Source organism: Seriola dumerili, unplaced genomic scaffold (assembly GCF_002260705.1).
Source record: "Seriola dumerili isolate Sdu_G_001 unplaced genomic scaffold, Sdu_1.0 BDQW01000468.1, whole genome shotgun sequence".
Classification (NCBI taxonomy): Eukaryota; Metazoa; Chordata; class Actinopteri; order Carangiformes; family Carangidae; genus Seriola; species Seriola dumerili.
Window position 1 is genome coordinate 676,062 of NW_019174723.1, and position 19,852 is coordinate 695,913.

General features: G+C 43.8%; 1 protein-coding gene across 1 annotated transcript; it reads left to right on the forward strand.

Annotated features, from left to right (window-relative positions):
• Positions 1-4,167: 4,167 nt before the first annotated feature.
• LOC111234999 (PDZ domain-containing protein 4-like) lies at positions 4,168-18,770 on the forward strand. Its single transcript, XM_022763261.1, has 8 exons — positions 4,168-4,227; positions 12,165-12,218; positions 12,776-13,086; positions 13,250-13,337; positions 13,430-13,528; positions 13,621-13,683; positions 14,130-14,231; positions 16,716-18,770. The coding sequence occupies exons 1-8, from the start codon at positions 4,168-4,170 to the stop codon at positions 18,768-18,770; spliced, it is 2,832 nt and encodes a 943-aa protein (XP_022618982.1).
• Positions 18,771-19,852: the final 1,082 nt, after the last annotated feature.

Genomic DNA, 19,852 nt, shown 5'->3' on the forward strand with positions numbered 1-19,852 from the left:
GTGTGTTTGTGTGTGTGTGTGTGTGTGTGTGTGTGTGTGTGTGTGTGTGTGTGTGTGTGTGTGTGTGTGTGTGCACGAGCGCGGGTGTGTGTGTGAGGGAAAGCAGCAGATAAACACACAAAATAAGTGACACAGCGCTGCATGTTTACAGAAGTTGCTCTTTATTTCATGGCAGCTGATAAGTAACTCTCTCTGAGAGAGAGTTCAAACACATGAAGACGGAGAAATAGGAAACTGACAGGTAGAAAATTACAGTATCCGCACAGAAAGGTCAACCTTGAGAGTGGTTGCGTAGTGTAAACAAAATTTTTCCTATCTTGTTGATGTTGACACCTCTAATCCTTTCTGCCCCGTGGACCAGTGCACTCCTCCGGCCCTGAGGTACTTGGCAGTGGCACTGCAGTAAATGTGCCGGTTAAGCCTTTTTTTTTCTTTTTTTTTTGTAAATTCAAATTACAAAGTGAGCGGTGTTCTGAGTGTGAGCGTATAAGTTGCACAGGGAGAACACAAGAGAGGAATTTTACTCGCACCCAGGCTGGGCCCGTACTTAAAACGAAATGTCTCCATATGCCTCCGCCTCAGCAGGTCATTTTGATTACTGCAGAAAACTGTTGTTCCACCCCAACACTGCCTCTCTACTGCTCTCCCACACAATCATTTGCATTTTCTCTCTTGGCCCTCTTCCATATCTTTCAATTCATCCTGTCACACCTGTTATTCACTTGTTTCTCCTCTTTCTCCCCCCTCTCTTTCTTTACCCTCCTTCTTTGTGGCAGTGCAGAATCTCATCTAAATGCACAGCCAGTCATGTGCTCTCTACCTGCTTTGGGCATTTTTACTGGTATGAAAAAGTGCAATCACCCCTGTCTTTCTAATACCATCTCATAACAACTCAAGGTGATGCAGAATTGCTTGAATGCCATAAATGTAGATATTGCAGTGCATGCATGCCTTAATATTCCATTCACTTTTATGTCGCTTTGCTGGTTATCTCGCCCTATCCTGCTCAAACAGTATGCATAGGTTTTCCAGTGCTTGCTCTCTTGCCTGCAGACAAGCAGAAAGAGGCAGGGGAGAGGAGAGAGCAAGGAGGAGGGAGAGGGTAGCAAATGAGCTGTGGGTAAAAATTATGGGGTACTAGAAAAGAGAGCAGTAGCCCAGCCCTGGAAACGGAGAGAAAAAAGGGGGGGGGGGGGGGGGGGGGGGGGGGGGGGGGGGGGGAGACAGAGAGAGGGAGAAAGAGAGAGAGATTATACAGTGTAAAATCCAGAGGAACTCAGCTTAGTAGTAGTGCAGTGTACAGATCAGCCAGGCTCCTTCACCACCGGGGAACAACCGCTTTTTGTGCTCCCCTGGCTGCAGTGGGGGGAGTGCATTTACCGTCGCGCCCAAGGGGAGAAGCCAAGAAGTATCCTCCAATCAGCCGTTAGTGATTTCTCTCATCTTGTGAGGCTGCTGATGGTGATTTATCACTGACCTGAGACAAGGCGCTGCACTCAGCTCAGCAGTGTAGCCACCTGGAATACTCACCATGGTTTTTATTTCTTTTCTTAAGCACAAATACCCTCTTGTGGATATTTCCAGGAGAATGACCAGAGGACAAAAGGAGGATTAAAATGGACTTACAGACTACCATTCTTGAATTTCCTTCTTTTTCTCCCTTCTGCAGACTAAAGACGGACTAACTTTTGCGGGGTGAATTTGCGCCACATGAGGACATCTTTTTATACTCAGTGCTTTAATAGAAGGATAGAGGCATTTTTCAGAATTATTTGTAATTTCATGCCATATTTTATTCTAAAAAGCATGGCAAGAAGGGGATCCTCCTTGACACTCCCGCTGTAATAATCATGTAAGGCTGATACTCAATTAGACAGAGGTATATGGTGAAGCACAGGAGATGGAGATGGCGAGAGGGGATGAGAGTTGAAGCACACCTGCCTGCTGAGCATGTCTGACACCCTCACCGTGTCTTGACTAGCACCTGCCTCGACTATCAGGTTGTCTTTTAACAAGTTATCATGCTTCTCACTGAGGTGGCATGAGTGGGGATAGGCTTGTGTGTGTGTGTGTGTGTGTGTGTTTGTGTGTATGAGAGTGATAGTATGTGATATGAGTGTGTTTGTGTGTGGTTTATGTTTGAAGCTAGAGTTTAGGATTACACTGCCTCTGGAAAAGGATACAGGTGTAGTGGAGCCTTGAATGAGGATTAGCAGCTCTAACATCTTGTCGCTGGCAGGCACACAGAGCGATGGACGTTTCAGACAAGAGTCTCAAGCTACGGCCGTGCTGACAGTTATCAGCTGAAGGATTTCAAGATAAAGGTTTAACCAACATGATGAGACTCAGCGGGAAATCACAGAGACAGGGAGACAGTGACACAGTAGAGGATGTTATGTTGAGATTCTATTGAGATATTGAGACTGAGGCTGATCACAGAGCGAGTGGGAGTTTCATATCAATAGGACAATTAAAACATGAAGAGAATGTGTTGAGAGTCAGTAAATATGCAGAGCACATTTACAGGTTTATATATATAAAAAAAACCTGCCATCATAAATTACATTACTGGCTATAAAAAAGCAAACATTGATATTACTTTTGATAAACAATCTTGATTTACCCCGATTACCTGACAAGCACAAAATCCAATAGATCCATGATTTGGTTTGATATTGATTTCTCTGCAAGGTCAGGATAGAGTCTTGTCTGATCTCTGCTTAAGAGGTCACTAATTTAATTATAATCTATCATTCGGTCTCACCCTGGAGTAGTCAGACGGACTGCTGAGTATGTCATTGCTTAGAGAATCAATAGTCTAATAGTTGCATTGAGATCTAACAACAGATGAACTCCTGCTGCTGTCTGCAATAACAACCTATGGAAGTGACATGCCTTTTAATATTTGGAGAGGCTGCATGAAACGTGACTTGATGGCAGTTCTGCTGACAGTTACAGGAAGTTTGACAGGTTGTGTGTGTAGTAAGGCTTGTTGTTGAAAGGAGCATGTGATGTCGCCCGTCTTGATGTGTGTGCAGGTGTTTTTTGGGTTTGTGTCCCTGGCACACAGCTTATCTCAGCTGCACAGCAAGGGTTTATAGATCCTAGAGCTAATGGTGTAATGGGCACCACGTTGCACCACCCAACCTGTCCCACTTCCCCACTCGGCAAGTTAAATTAGGAAATACTTTTAACAATGCGTTGATCCTGAAGTGGAGGGTGAGAGCAGGTGACGAGAGTCCTGACAGGGCTTCCTGGAGGAGAAGTTATCTCAGCGAACACACTCAGAAATCCTTCAGCGATCGTAGAAAAGCAGAGCTCAGTAGGTGGGAAGCTCGTGTGGGAGTGAAGAAAGCAGGAGTGAAAAGAGGACTGAGGCAAGTTCTTTGAGAGCTGCATTGTTTGCAGCTAACTTGTTCAAAGGGCATCGCTGAAAGTGTGCTGTTTGGAGGTTTAGTGCTGTGAGTAAAACACTCAGGAACAGCGTTGGGGAGTTCTGCCGGGAAAAAACCTGCTCTACCCTGCAGTTTTCAACATAAGAGAACAAAACAAGGCCGGGCACAGCAAGTATACTGTTTAATCCTTTTTGACAAGTCACCAGATAAACACTGATTTGTCTGAAACAACTGCCTAATCTTTTTAATGACACAAGCACAAGCCAGCAGGACTCTTACAGCACATCTTTTCTCTAGATCCAGTTGGCAGTTCTTCCTGTTATCCAACAGTCCAAAGATGAGACTGAGGTGAAACTGGATGATGTACAACAGCACATGAACTTCAACAAGCACAATTATTTGCCTGCAATGGAGACAGAAACAAACAGGTGGGCTTGCAGCTCTGAAATTATCTCCACTTTTAAATGTGCTCTGGATTATAACACTTGAATTGTGAAGAAGGAGAAGAAGAAGAAGAAGAAGAAGAAGAAGAAGAAGAAGAAGAGAGGAACAGTGACACAGCCAATTAAACAGTGTATCCGTCGCTGGCAGGGATGTGTTGTGTGTTACTCTAAGGAAGAGAAGTGTAATATACCACAACCCCCGTGAATGAGGGTGGGGCTCTCCCACTGCCACAGACAAAGACCCTGATAGAGAGAGTCCTGCTGTGAGAACTGGTCATCTGGAGCAGTACTTTGGATCAGCACGACCCACCACCGTGTCAAAAGTCACAATGGGGTGCAACATGTGTGTTGTCCAAAAGCCTGAGGAACAATACAGGGTCATGTTCCAGGTGAGCGCTCAGTCTCCAGTCTCCTCTCTCTCTCGCTCTCTCTCGCTCTCGCTCTGTCTGAGTTGTTTCCATTTCTGTCTTTTGAGTCTTCAGGCAAGAGCATCTCTTTGTGTCCTCTCCTTAAAGTATCCCTTGCCACTCTCTCTTAACTTTCCTTTCTTACAGTGATGCTGCTGAATGACTCAAATTCAAAACACTCCTCACGATAATGCACATGCTTCCGTCTGCAGGACAAATTAAGAGAGTCTCATCATGCTGACACACTCATTTACCCCAAATCATTCACATATGAAATTCCTAATAACCAGTTTTTACTCTCAAATGAATTTTGCATTAATCAACCACAGTTATTTCTATATTTCTATAGATATGAATGTAAATTCATTCAAACCTTTATTTACACAGGGAAGGCCAAAAAAATACATCATCAGTTAATTTATGAGTAGTTAAAGTAAAACATTAGTACATAATATAATAACATGTTAATTAAAACATGATCATAATATTATATAGAGCAATTAATAAAATGAATGAAGGTAATCAAACCAGTGAATGCATGAAACGCGACTGATGGGTTTGATATAAGCTCCGGATCATGTGAAACATCTGACCTCTGCAAATTTTTTATTTTTTTATTTTTTTTTACCAGATTTGTTCCTGTTTGTGCAGATTTTACACAAATAAATCAACCTAGTACTACAGGGCTATAAATTGCTGTATCGAAATAGTCATTTAGTGATGATAATACCGGTACTTATGATAATGATACTTTACGGTGATTATGATGATTATGATCAGAGAGAAGAGAGCTGAGCTACATTGCATAAGATTGAGAGATATGCTGGCGTGGAGAAAAGTAGAGTGGTGCAGAGCCACAGAGGCAGCAGGATGGATGGGTTGTTATAGCTGGGCTAAAGTGTTATGGGAGAGAGGGGTTGCCACGGTTACAGCCTCAGTACTACCTGCCAACTGGGACCACAGACTGTATGTGAGTAAGCTCATCTGGCTGTGCAGTGCCTAAAGGAAGCTCCTGCTCGGCGACTCTGATGATACACGCGGTGACCAAAATAAGTCCCATGCTTACTAAGCATGAGAAATGATCAGCACTCATGGGCATGCAGTGCAACACTTTTAGTATCTGTGGCACCAGAAGCCACAGCTGGGTCTCTGTTGCATGTTGGAGTTGGGGTCCGGGCCAGTTAACTGGGCTGCATCTGGTGCCAGAGGCGATGCCAAGAGAGAGAGAGAGAGAGAGAGAGAGAGGAAAACATGGAGAGAGAGACCGAGCACAAATAGAGGCACGGTAATGAGTCGAGCTGGGAAATCAAAGTAGGAGAATGAAAGATGGAGGGAAAGTCGGACTGTTTTTCTTTCTTTCAGTCTTTTTCTTTCTGCTGTTTTCCCTCCGATATCAGAGGTAATTGACTTGAGCGCTTCGCTGAGCATGGGTGAATAGAAAGGCTTGAATGGCTTCACAAATATCTGAGGTTGAGAGCATGAAGACGAGGAGCGAGTCGGTGTGTGTGTGTGCCGTCTGGGAGGTGATCATAAAACCAGAGCCGGCCCGTAATTCCATAATCAGTGACCTTATCTAACAGGGGTCAGCAGTAATGACACTGACTGCATGCAGGTCAAAGTCTTTTAAAGTGGAAATCAAATAATTCCACTGATCGGGGCTATGCGAGGTCAACTACGCCTGAAGGTTGTGTCCCTAGAAGTCTGTCATCCCAGAAGCACTTTCAGCTCCGTCAGACGCTACCTGCACATGCTTTCCAGACGGGTGTGCCCATGAGTGGAGTGAACAGTGACAGGGAGGAGATGCATGTTGCATGATTTTAAGCATGCAGAGGAGGTGTCATGTTGTATGCAAAGCCGTAGTAGCTGTGTAGAATAGTGGATCAGATACTATGGGGGTGGTGGAGCAGCAAGTCTGCATATATTGTGGTCTGGTAAGCCTGAAACGACATTGCTGGCTGTGAGCAGAGAAGCATGAGACAGAGAGAACAAACGCAGATGGAGTACTGAACCAGAGCCAGAGCCCTTGGCTGTGAGACACGTTGACTAGTGCACTGTAATGAGGGTATATTCGCTGAAAACCTGGAGGTCTCATATATGAAGCATGAGCTGGTATCTGTGAAACCGCAAAAGAAGTGAGAAATGTATAAAGCAAAAGATCCAAAATACTGAAGGCAGCCGAGAGGTAATCACAGACAACATGCTGTTTTGTCCATGAGATTCAATCTCAGTTATCACATGTAATGATTACAAACACAACAATTCTTGCTGTGCAGATGGCTGATTAATCCAAAGATCATGCCAAGCAAAAGATGGAGGTGCCCCAATCAAAAAAAAAATCATCATAAAAGAGGACATAATTACGTTTCCCGTCACATTTTGTGGCTTTCCAGGCTGTGTATTTTCCCTTCAGAGGTTTGCAGCTTCGAGCTGTTTTTCTTAACTAACATGTATAATTAAACCTTCAAATTAGATTCAGTCTACTAACTGTGTCTGCCTTTAGACAATAAATACAGCATTAAACAGCTTACAGCAACATCAGGCAGGAAAACCCGGCTGTTAAATTTGACTATATCAAAACACTTGCCTCTCTTGCCAAAGGAATAAAACTCATGCATTATACATCGGGCCTCTGCTTCACATACGCTCCACGCTGGTGGTTGGTACACACCCATTGGCATGTTTCTGATCAATTTTGCCTCCTATAGGCCTGAATTAAAAAGGCACATTGTTGCTCGTATGATGAAATACAGACTCAGCTGTGAACCTGTGCGCGAATCATTTTGAGCAAGTTATTGCATTTTACATGCTTTTCACAGAATACCTGACCCCCCCCTCCACATACACACACACAGATACACACACGCAGTAAACCTAAGCCCCCCCCCTTAGCCCTTCAGCCGCTCCCTTCTTTTTCTCTCCCCTGTCACTGTAAAGCAGGAGGCTGTTTCCATGGCAACCGGCGTCATTAAACAAAACCTAATGTGCTTTTATTCACAATGACATGAAGAAACACGCTGACAGTCACAAGAGGCAAAAAAAAAACAAAAAAGAAAAAAAGATGAGGATCAACATAAAACAATGACCAGCTGATGTTAGCTGGACGAGTGTGTGTGAATGACAGACACGTGAACACACACACACACCCACACGGAGGTGGACAAAATAAAAGAAACACCTGATGTGGTGTAAAAGAACCTGTTGTCTGCACTGCACTGCACTGCACATTACTATGTAAATTTCATCATGTATTGCAGGGCTATTTTACTGCATTAGACTGCATTATAATGTCATCTGTTCCTGTTATTTTGTCCACTCTCCAGTATTTGCATTCTGTCATTGCACTTTACTCTGCTGATATAATAATGTTCCCAAATATTGTTTCCCCCTTTGCCCTTTCTTCCCTATTAACTCCCTGTATTTAGCATCAAGACGCAGTCAATACATACAATACATTAACAGCACACCACAATGTAGTTATAAGTAGATGTACAGACATTTTAAGTTTGCTATTGTGCAATATTTTCAATAGTTTTAACTTCTCTTATGAAGACATATGTTGTAAAACTGCGTTAGATTTTAAAGTCGTTATTTATCTGTTTACCTGCATCTGATTATGGATGCTTCACAGGAGGAGTTAAAGCTGCTCATCAATATACACTTAAAAAGACATTATATCTGCTTAGAGCTACATTACAGTGTGTGATAAAGCACTTAACAATGTTAACACAGGGCTTGTAAATTCTGAATGGGGGGGTTCTGTGTTCTATTTCACTTCATTTCAAATGGTGCAAAAAAGAAACAATTAACGCTGGTTAATTAGGTCAGCTCACAGACTGCTCATTACCTTTTGGCGTGTCAGCTGCTTTTTATGTCAAGGGTGTGTCTGTTTTCTCAGGTGAAGCGCAGGCTGGTGTGTGTGTGTGTGTGTGTGTGTGTGTGTGTGTGTGTGTGTGTGTGTGTGTGTGTGTGTGTGTGTGTGAGTCAGTTGGGTACGTGATCTTTCCCACCTGCAGACTTCTGATGCATGTGACTGACATGGAGATGAGACAGAAAGGTTACTGATGGAGAGGAGGTCACCCTCATCTCTCATTTAATAGCAGAGGAGTGATGGAAAAAAAGAGGGTGGAGGGCGTTATTGTAAGGTCATATAGCCTTTGACATGTTGCCATTGTGTTCTGCACTTTAATTGTATAATCTTTCAAATGTTCTCTCTCAGACCTCCTCGCTGTTCTTCCATCACCACCACAACAATTCTGGCCATATGAATGAATGTATTGCCAAATTATCCATATTTATATTCTCCATACTCCCACTGAGATTTGTTAGCTTCACCACCATCATTTCAAAGAATTTTTGCTATTTAAATCAATATCTTCCCACTTTATAATAGGCTTGTATATTTAAATGAGATCGCTGATATCAAACAACAGGGGTTATAGCCGGAGTAGGTCAACTCCGTCTCCAGATTAATTGATTTTCTGAGGAGGCGACTGCTCCAGCCTTCAAAGCATGGGAGATGAGAAAAATCAATTACCGAACAAGTGGAATTCAATATGTTTGGGGGGCAGGTAACGGTCATGCAGGAGCTTCTGCACGAACAAGATGTAAGCATGAGCAAAAACCCTGGGATGCTGGGAGGAAAAGATTTATCATAAGGGAGAACTTCACTCTGTTTGTGTATTTTTTCATATAATGTGCAGCCTATTATTGTGGAGTTAGTCGTCTCCTTCCCCCGCTTTTTTTTTTTTTTTTTTCCATCTCAGCCTGTTGTACAGCACATGAGATTAAATTGCTCTTTAAAGGGCTTTCAGATAAAAATTAATTATGCCTCAACCAGTTAAATTCCACATCGGCTTCCATTGTGTGTATGTTTACACGCAAGTGCTGAACCCAGAGCCAGACTCACTCCCTAGTTACATTTGCATTACATTCCTTGAAAGCTTGTTTTCTACATTTCTCTCTGCATCATTACCCCCTCTTCACCTCCCATTCTCTTCTCTCCCCGTGCACTCCTTCCGTGTCTCTCTCGACACTTTGAACTTTTTGCTTCTCTTTGATCTCTACCCACATTTTCCCCCCATCCCCACCCTCAGCTCCGCAGCCACCGACACCACCACCGCCCACTCCCTGCTGTGAATCTGGATGCTTCGCTATTTTTTATTTTATTTTTTTTTCTTCTGAATTTCAACTCTAATTTTCAACACAAATATACAGAATAAGGATGGAGTCTGGGGATTGGGTGTGCACCAGTGGCATCATTATTTGCATAGCTTGTGCAGCTTATAAACAGCAGCTGTATGTAATGACCTACTAACCCAGAGATAATAGAGAACAGCACATGTAAGAGTGTAATAGATTCTCCATCAAGTCAGAGGCGAAGAGCTGCCTAACGCGCAACAACCATTACCCTGCATGAAGTCGTCTTCAAAGCAATCTCAGCACCTCTCATTGATAATGAATGAGAAGCCCCCCCCCCTCTCAGTATTCATACCTGTCACTCACGACCATGGAGCAGCTTCCTATAAGCCCCTCTCTGATCCTGCTGAGTTTGGCCATGAGCACACAGCGCTGAAATAAAAATCCACTTTAGTGAGGAATGTCAAGGTGCATTTTTCTCTAATCTAACATGCAAACTACAATGGGTTAATTCCTTCATCACCAACAGGCCATGTAGAGAGGAAGCATCTTATTTGTCTCCAAGTGAAGAGGCTCATTAAGAGGGAGACAGCAGGATTGATGAAGGAACATTAGTGTGAGGGGGGACAGGCACACACGAGGAGATGGACGGGCTGAAATAGATGGAAACAGAGGAGTGTGAGTTTTCATCTCTAGGGAAGGGACAGAGCAGACAGAACTGCTGAGGCAGCACAAGCGAAAGAAAGCCAGAGTCTGGAGAAAACAGGGGAGAGAGAGAGAGAGAAAGAGAGAGAAAGCAAGAGTGCGCACGGGTGGAGAGAGGGTAAGAGAACAGAGAGGGAAATGAATGTGAGCATGGAAACACAATGACAAAGGAGGAAAGATAGACTAGAGGGGCAGTTGTGGTGGTGCTACAGCAGCATGAGAGAGAACCAAATAAAAAAAAAAGGGTGGTGGGGGGTAGACAGGGGCTGAATGTGGCAAGAAAGTTTTTGTGGTTGGCTGCACAGGGGAACATTGATTTGACATGCAATTACTGGAAGGGGACAAGAGATGAGAGAGGGAGTGGGAGAACGAAGCAGGGTGGTGAAGATGTGGAGAGTCGCAGACAGCCAAGGTCAGCAATTGAATGAGACTCTACAAAGGCTGTCTGGCTCAGTTACTGGCTGTGATTCTCACTGGCACATAAACAACATTAGGTCGTAAAAAGTCTTAAACGCAACTTGGTGGACGTTGCAGAAACACTGGACTATTTAAAAATGCATAAGAAATGTAAAAGAATGGTTCTGAATTCAATTTTGAACAGCACAGCCACAGCAGTGCTTTGAGCTAAACGCTAACATGGTCCCAATGACAATGCTAACATGCTAATATTTAGCAGGGGTAATGCTTTCTAGCACATTCACTGTTAAATTAGTTTAGTGTGTTAGCATACTAGCATTTGCTAATTAACAACCCAGCCCTGGTTTGTGCCTCTCATTTATTAACATTAGCACAGGCCTACATTCAGGTCACAGAGATAAATGAGTTTGCCTGAAGGATAATCATCCAGCAATGTTAAACAAAGGTATTTTCAGAATCCCCAAAGATAATCAACAGGAAGCACAAAATATTTAGTCTTCATGATGAACATTTTAACCCATTTTTTTTTTCTTCTGAAAACATTAACTAATCTATGCCAATGAGATGCACCCACTGGTGCTAAAACCATACAAAGTATTCAATTTAAAATTTGATTTGCTTGGGGGTGCCCAGATGCTCACCTGGTAGAGCGCATACCATGTAGGTTCGAATTCGACTCCCCTCTCTTTCCTCCATAACTTTCCTGTCTCTCTCTCTCACTGTCCCTGTCATAGTAAATCCAAAAAAGAAAAAAATTGACTTGCTGGTGGCGTTAGAGGAAAAGTCAGGGGATCACCAAGGACATTAGGGATTTATTCTCCGGGGAACATCAACATCTTTATCAAATTTCGTGGTAGTCCATCCAGTAGTTGTTGAGATATTTTAGTCTGGACCAAAGCTAAAAGCAGTTTTAAATGGGCTACTCAATGAATCCTTCTCCTCCAAGTCCTGTTTGATTTGACCAGGACTGTTTCTGATTTATTTTCAATACTCTTTAATTTTTTAATGCCGTTCTTGCTCTGATTTGAAGGCAGGCGGGGGGGGGGGGGGGGGGGGGGGATTTTTTGACTACAACAACAGCAGAGAGTCATTAAAGGACTGGTGATACATATTGTATATATGAGAGCTATTTATTCTGTATCTCTCAGAACTATTTAAACGAACTGTCCGTGTCCACAGAGAGTTGAAGGGAACTCTGAGGGAAAAAAATCAAATATGTCTCAGCTAGAAATGTTTTATTTCTCCCAATCAAAAGGACTGAAATCTTGAGGTCCCAGAACAAATTATATTACAATCGTTTTGAGTGACACTCCCCCTGCTTCACTCAGTAAAGACGGCACAATGAAACCAGCTTCTCCAGAATATTGATTAGTTTTATCATTTAAATATATTTGCAGAGAGGACCCACTTCTAATTCACACAAAAAGAAAGATGAGTGCTCAGGAGGACATGAGCATACAAAACTAATGTACAAAGGAAACTCATTTTCATCTGTGTGACCATTAACTTGAATTTGTGCTTTCTTCTTTCCTCTTGGTACTTTCCTTTATAAAAAAAAAAAAAAAAGGTTCCCAACGACCCCTTAACGTTTTCCAACCACTCACAGTTGTAATTACTTTCTAATGCCGCCATTTCCTTGCTTTCTTTCCTTCTCTCCACAGAAGGGTCATATAAGCAACATGCTGTGCTCTTTCGATGCTGATGGTCGATTAAAGGTTTTAGTATACAGCTCTTTGCTCTGCTGCTTCATGTGATGTGGTGTCTCAGATCTTTTATATAAACCTTTTTTTTTAAATTTCTGTGTTCCTGTAGAAACACCATCAGCCCTGTGATAGTTTAAACACGTATATGTCTGCTGAACTGTTCTTTTTTCTAGTTTTAACTAACTTGACCTCAGTCCCTCTTTATTTTAGGTGTGTAGCTGTAGTCCCCCCTTCCTGTTCCCTGTGTTTAACTAACCTTGTCTGTCTGATAAAACTGCTGATGTGTTTCCTGTCCGTCTATCCTCCTATCTTCCTCTCCTCGTTATTCATGTCAGCATCTTTCTAGTTTATCTTTTCACTACATGAAACTCAGTTGCTGCCCATTTTCCAAATCTCTGTCTATTTCTGAGGTATTTTGCAGCTTCTCAGTATCATGTAGGTGAAACTCGATGTGGTCGTTTTGTAGCATCTTTCCCCTTGAACCGATTTCCCCCTTCATTCAATTTACTCTCCTTCTCTTCTGCCCCGTTCCCCCACCGTTTGATCTTGACTAATTTTTGGTTTTCCAGGTGAATGGGAAGGAGCTGTCCCGCCTTTCCGGGGATCCCACCCTGGACATACGGGACCCCGTGCTGTCCAACATACTGAGGCGGGGGTCCCGCAGACGGGCGGGCCTAGCAGGGGCTCCTGGAGGATTAATGCCAGTGACCATGGGCATGGCCGACTGTGTAGACAGCTGCACCCAAACAGACATCAGCTTCCAGCATATGTTGACTCTGGGCAAGAGCAGCCAGCATCCCTGCGGAGCTCCACCCCCACCCGACCCTCCGCCGTCCCCTCCACTACCACCGCTACTGGAGCCATATCTACTCAATGAACTGTGAGTGGGCGTAGAATAATAGGCCTCTGCAGCATTTCCAACTGTCAGACCAGAATTCATCTGCCGTTTTGGTTCTAGTCCATTTCATTCTGTTCACACATCTGAAGTTTTTTAACTGCCTCAATTACTGGAAATATTACATCCTGAATATTCTCATCCTCAGCTTTATAGAGCCTGTATACTATGACCCCACTGACTACTTCGATATCACTCAGCATGAAGTGGACAGGCAGGATGAGCTGGAGTATGAGGTGAGAGCCCATTAGCTACTCAGACTCTGTTGCAGAAAGCTGCCCCGCCGCTCTCTGTCTGACAGCCTCTAACTTTTCTCTAACTGCACTAGGAGGTGGAATTGTACAAGTCTCGTCAGCAGGATAAACTCGGGCTGACAGTGTGTTACAGAACCGATGATGAGGAGGACCTGGGAATATATGTAGGAGAGGTGAAGACGGTGTTATGAAATCAGATTTTCAATAAATCCTTCTCATTTCTTCCCACTCCGAAAACAAATCCTCCTTCTCTTTTCCCCCCCAGGTGAACCCAAACAGTATTGCTGCAATAGATGGCCGCATCCGCAAGGGAGACAGAATACTACAGGTGCAGCTTTCCTCAATAGTATACCGCATTATACTGAAAGCATTATTATCTCTACTACAGGGTTGTCTATCTCTTCACGACAACATTTAAACCAACAAACTACTTTTTATACCATTTTTTTTTTCAACTTTTTTTCCAGTTATGTAATGCATTAAACTCTCTTAGATAACCCATGACCCACAATAGAGCTGGAGTCACGTCACTTTTAATGCAGCGTTATTAAAGGAAATTGCTCATAGTGCAGCATTTATTCTGAATGCTTTCATAAGAGGTTGAATATCATTACCCATGCTTTTACGCTAAAGAGAGATTTTTCTTTTTCAGTGTTTAATTCTAAAGAAAAACCATTTCCTCAACTGAGTGATTTAATTGAATCTAGCGTTTGTGGAAAAGGGTCTTACATTATCTGACATTAGCTCAATTTTATTCTTTTCTTTCTCTGTCAGATAAATGGAGTGGACATCCAGGACAGAGAGGAGGCGGTAGCTATTCTCACCAGAGAGGACAGCACTAATGTCTCCCTGCTCCTTGCACGGCCCGAGATAGAGGTGAGGAAATTGGATATGCAGTCTTCAGGGAGCACTGCAACGCTCAGTCAGAATACTGACCTAAAAAAAAAAACACAAAAAAAAACATTCTTCTCCCTTTATCTCCCTTTATATATAGAAAGGAATTGTTTTACATTTCTGGATGTATCAGGCTAGTACTCCATATTAACATTTAAAGACACAAGAACACTTTAAGATCACTTTAACTGCTCTTTTGCACTTCTGGTTAGATACTAACTGCATTTCGTTGTCTTAGTACGTGTACTCTGTGCAATGACAATAAAGTTGAATCTAATCTAATCTAATCTAATCTAATCATCTAATCAAAACAGACAGAAAAGAAATGAGAAAGAACATGGTTCTCTGCTTTGTCCCATCCTGCAAGTTGACTTGTGTAAGGAGGCAGAAAAGCAGAGAGGTGCAGAAACATGATGAGAACACAGATAACATGAAGACAAATAGTGCTTGTACTCACAGTGCTAATGTGGCACCGTTTTGTTTCCCTCAAGGTCACTCTTCCTGCAGATATGAGGGCATTGTAACACACACCAGACGCCCCTCAATAACACACCTCTGCCAAATTACTTGTAAACACACAACTTGACCCAACAAAATGGATTTTCATTGCATACGGTTATAAAAATGTGCTGCAGATGGAGACACACACACACACACACACAGAGCGTGTGTGTGAATACAAAGAATCTGTATGCTGGTTGCATTTGTATAGAGCTAGAGGGCAGATTTAAAAGGCACTCATTAAAATGGTCCAAGTCAAAGACACGCACACACACACACACACACACGCACACACACACAAACACACACACACACATACACCCAAATAACCTCTCCTGTGTTTAAATATGTCCTTGTATTTGGAGAGATGAGCACAAGTAGTACCTGTGAGAGGCTGGCAAGATTTATATTGCTAAGCCACGGTCCCACATTAAGATTCAAGTGAGAGAGGGCAGACCGGAGAGTCATCAGAGGGAAATGCACAAGCAGAGATTAAAGCTTGATCTGTTGTCTTGGGAGAGAAAGAGAGAGAGCTGATGGGGTTGTTAAAGAATAAGAATGAAGATGAAGATAATCAATACTTCATCTTGCAGTCTGCACACAGTCCACATTTGAATCAAACCAATTAGGCAAGATAAACTGCGCTTGGAGGAGTGAATTGTTTACTAATTTGGGCACAAGTATTTGCATGATATTTGATCATCTTCTGAGTGGATGCCAATCAAAACAGCAAAGTAAATAGATTAGAAACAACAACAGTTCTTATGAAATATCAAGCACTATTCATCTCTAATAGTTGGAACCATCTGCATGGACAAAAACTATGAAACTCATCTTCTTACCATCAGGTAGATCATGTTTAGATGTGCCACTGTTGGATCCAAGTTGTTATTTTATTTCATGGACATTTCATTCAATGAAAACTAAAAACTATTGCAGTCATAAAATGGTGTTAAAATCTCACACTGCTCTGACTCCATCTAGTGACAGAAAGGAATACTGCTCTTTACTTACAGTGTAGAAATGTCCTGCAGACGACATTGAAACTGCTGTAATCAGTGGTTTTACACTAACAATGGAACAAATGACCTGGTTTAATGTGAACGCGTTGAACCCACAGTGATTAAGCAAAGGGCCAGCCACTGGATCCCAATGGCCAGCTGAAACATATACAAGTCTTTTATTCCTTTTGCCATAAAGGTATTGAATACAAAACGACTGTATCAGGGAACACTTGTCCTGTCTGGTATTTATGAAATCTATCTGCTGCTACCTACTTATTTGCACTGTTGGATGTTGTATATATTGTATGTTTTTAATGGTGTATTGTGTAATGCAGAGTGTATGTATTTTTTACTGTACCTTGGGAGAAGCCAAAGACAAATTTCCACTGAGGTGGACAATATAGTCAATCAATTAGTCTAATTTGGTCGTTCCCCTCGGCGCGTTGCAGCTTTTTAGTGTCATTCAGCTCATTATTTATTGTTTTCCAGCCTGCAACTTTACTATTTTTGTTCACCCTCACTGCTCTCATCAGCATTGTTTGCAGACAAAGCAGCCAGCTCTAAATCCCCATTGTATTTTACCTGCACAGCACCAGCTGGCCGGCAGACGAAGTTAGCGACTAGCTGTTGAACATGGTGTAACATTTAGCAGCTAAAGAGCCAGATAGTTTCCTCAAGAGGTGGTGAAGACCAAAGCAGAGCTAAAATGACAGTGAATATTGGAATTATATTCATCAGGTGACCAGGAGCACAATGTGTCCAATTAGCCTGTTCATTAGTCCGTCTATGCCTGCCCCCAAGTGGCCATATCCGTAAATGCGAGTTTAAACTGACAAAAAAAACTGTTGTGTTAACATAAACTGTTATATGTATAGCAAATAATAATATTATTCTATTCTAATCTCTGTGTCTTTTATTTGTCTCTTCAACAATAAACTGCAATGTCACCCTTACCTGTCAGAATGACAACCAGCTGGATCCAGATGAGCTGGACCTGGAGCCACTGGACAACGCTGTCCATCTGCCCAACAGCCACAGAGTGAGGAACAGTGCCTCATTCCTGGGTGCTGGACCTGGCAGTGTCGCTGGTGGAGGTGCACTAGGCTGTCATGGTCGCTCAATGAGCCGGGACTCACCTGATTTGCTCCAGACAGTACTGAGCAACAGCCAGGAGCTGGACAGTGGGGTGGGCCGGACAGATGAAAGCACGCGCTATGAAGAGTCATCAGAACACGACCTCCTGGGGGACGACCACACTAGTGCCTCCAATACAAACGCCACCAATACACCTGGCAGCATGCGCAAGTTTTTGTCTGGTAGAGGGGACACTCCACCCTTGCTGCACTCCCAGGACCTCCAGTTCAGTACTGACTCCCTCTATGGGCTGGACTGTGTTAATGGGGGAGGGCTGGAACAGATGGAGCGACTGGAGAGGGCCTACATGGCAGATCCTGTGAGGATGATGATGCCTGGGCTGACTGAGGAGGAGTGTGAGAGGTACAAAGAGCTCCTGGAAATCAAGTGTTACTATGAGAAGAACAGTAACGGTCTGCTGCTACTGGGAGGCCAGGGGCCAGCACAAGAGGAAGGGGGTGTCCCACTGGATGTGAATAGGAATGAGAGCCTGACGCAGCATGAGATGGCCCTTCTGGAGGAGGAATTGCGCCACTTGGAGTTCAAGTGCCGTAACATACTGAGGGCGCAGAAGATGCAGCAGCTGAGGGAGCGTTGTCTGAAGGCTTGGCCTCTAGAGGACAAGAACGGAGCAAGTGCAGGAGCTGGAGTTGGAGCTGGACGCTTGGACATTAGTGGTACTTTGGTCAGTGAGGAGTCCTGTCACCACGCTCTGTCAGATATCAATGAGCTTCCAGAGAGGGAGCGCTCAGATAAAGACAGTACGAGTGCCTATAACACTGGAGGTGAAAGTTGCAGAAGCACGCCTTTGGTCAATGAACAGTATCCCTCACCCTCTACACAGAGTCTGGAGGGAGGAGAGTCTCTGTGTTCAGCAGGTATGCAGCTTCCAACTTCCATTAGGCAGAGAGAGAGAGGACCCCGGGCCGAAAGAGGGGATGGGGTACAAGAAAACTTAAACCAACCCTACTCTCACACTCACAGAAAAGCAGCCGAGGCAAAGACATCTAGCCCTGGAGCTAAAGTTAGGTCCCTGTCCCGGGATGGAGGAACCAGGAGGGGCTCAGATGGAGGGATGAGACGTAACCCCAAAGCCAATGGGACAGCGGAGAGGTCTGGTGGACGCAGTGCAGAAAACAGTCCTTACCTGTCCCGTCGTCAAACTGACACAAAGCCGCCTCATCGCTACCTGAGCTGCATGCAGCTGAGGTCTCCCTCCACCTCTGAGCAGCTTGGTGGTCTCAGAGAGACTCCCAGAGAGGGCAGCATGGAGCCTGGAGGCGACGCCAGCCCGATGAGCTTGGGTAGTACATGTAAAGATGTTACCCAGGCCCCAGGTGCGTTACCCTTACCCCCCTCACTGCTGCCTGCCTCCCCTCGTATGGAGTGGAAGGTGAAGATACGCAGTGACGGCTCACGCTACGTGGCCAAACGGCCCGTGAGGGATCGCCTCCTGAAGGCGCGTGCCATGAAGATCAGAGAAGAGCGCAGTGGCATGACAACAGATGATGATGCTGTGAGTGAAATGAAGATGGGCCGTTACTGGAGCAAAGAGGAGCGCAAGCAGCAGCTGCTAAAGGCTCGCGAGCAGCGGCGGCGCAGGGAGTTCATGATGCAGAGCCGTCTCGACTGTCTGAGAGAACGCGAGAAGGACCAGGGCAGCAGCAGCGGCGGTGGTGGTGGTGGTGGTGGACAGCAGGGGATGACACACCAGCAAGAATCCACCTCCATCCTGGAGCTTTGTCACCGCAGGAGCATGAAGAAGCGCAGTCGCAGAATCCTGGACAACTGGATCACTATACAGGAGCTACTGGCTCATGGGACCAGGTCTGCTGATGGGAAGAAAGTCTATAATCCTCTGCTATCTGTCACCACGGTCTGAGATAAAATGGGAGGGAGGGAGGGAGGCAGAGAGTTAGGCGGAGATAAGAAAGTGCCAAAATGTCTTGATAGAGCCTATTAGATGGACAGTTTCCTTCAGTACACCTTGGCACAAATATTGGTCTGCAGGGATGCAGCAACACAAAGCCCATGGTAATTTAAAGTAGCATACCTTGTGCCCAAGCCTGAAATGTTTAGATTGAAGAAAAGCTTATGACTGAGGTTGCCAGGGTTTGTGTCCAGTAACAGTCAGTACAATACAATTTTGTCACATTGAAGGTGCATTCTATAATCCCAAACTCAGATTTACAAAAGTCATAAATTTCAGAAATATACCACAGTACATTTGAAATACAGCACATTCCTCTTAAAATTTGTCTGGTTGATTGGATCTAAACAAGTCAGGATGACTCTTTCCATCTATTTTCATGACGCTTTTCCTCTCACATGTAAACATTAGCATTTTGGAAACAATAAGACATTGAGAGGGAGTCCGGTTACAAAAGTGCAGCAAATATGTCACCATTTGTGATCTGTCTTACAGATGCTGTGAGAAATGGCACCACCTGCTGTTAAACCCTTAGTGAAGTGGTGCACAACTGAAAAGTTGTCTTTGCAAAGTGGGGCTAAAAACCATGGAGCTGTGAAAACACTATGGGAAAAAGCCACTTCTGTGCCATAAAACTGTATATTTAGTGTCCATAAAGGACTTTTGACTATGGACATTTTCAAAGCAACATTATGTGCCAGTTTATGTAGTTACTACATTTCCTTCATTCTTGCTGTGCTCATGTACAAATGCTCCTTTGTTTTGCCACAGGAAATGCAACATCATTGTCAGACCACAGAGGCTTTTTGACAATGAGGAGCTGAGCGGTGCCTTCCTCTCAGGCAGACTTGACTGTTTAGCACAATTTTCAAAGCGTTACAAAAACACTGAGATACTGTAGCTAAGAGAGCAAACACTGAAGCACAGAGTAACTGAGGAGCTTTCTGTTTTTCTTTTTGAAACTAAGGCACATTGTATCATACAGAGCACAGAAAACATTGGATATTGTTTCAAGGGACAAAATATCAAATCCT

What these genes read in the sequence shown, in the direction of transcription:
- LOC111234999 (XM_022763261.1), top strand. Translation starts at nt 4,168, where the DNA reads ATGGGGTGCAACATGTGTGTTGTCCAAAAGCCTGAGGAACAATACAGG. An exon ending in AATACAGGGTCATGTTCCAG is followed by an intron (nt 4,228 to 12,164) that starts GTGAGCGCTCAG and finishes TTCTCTCCACAG; the next exon opens with AAGGGTCATATAAGCAACAT. An exon ending in CCATATCTACTCAATGAACT is followed by an intron (nt 13,087 to 13,249) that starts GTGAGTGGGCGT and finishes TCTCATCCTCAG; the next exon opens with CTTTATAGAGCCTGTATACT.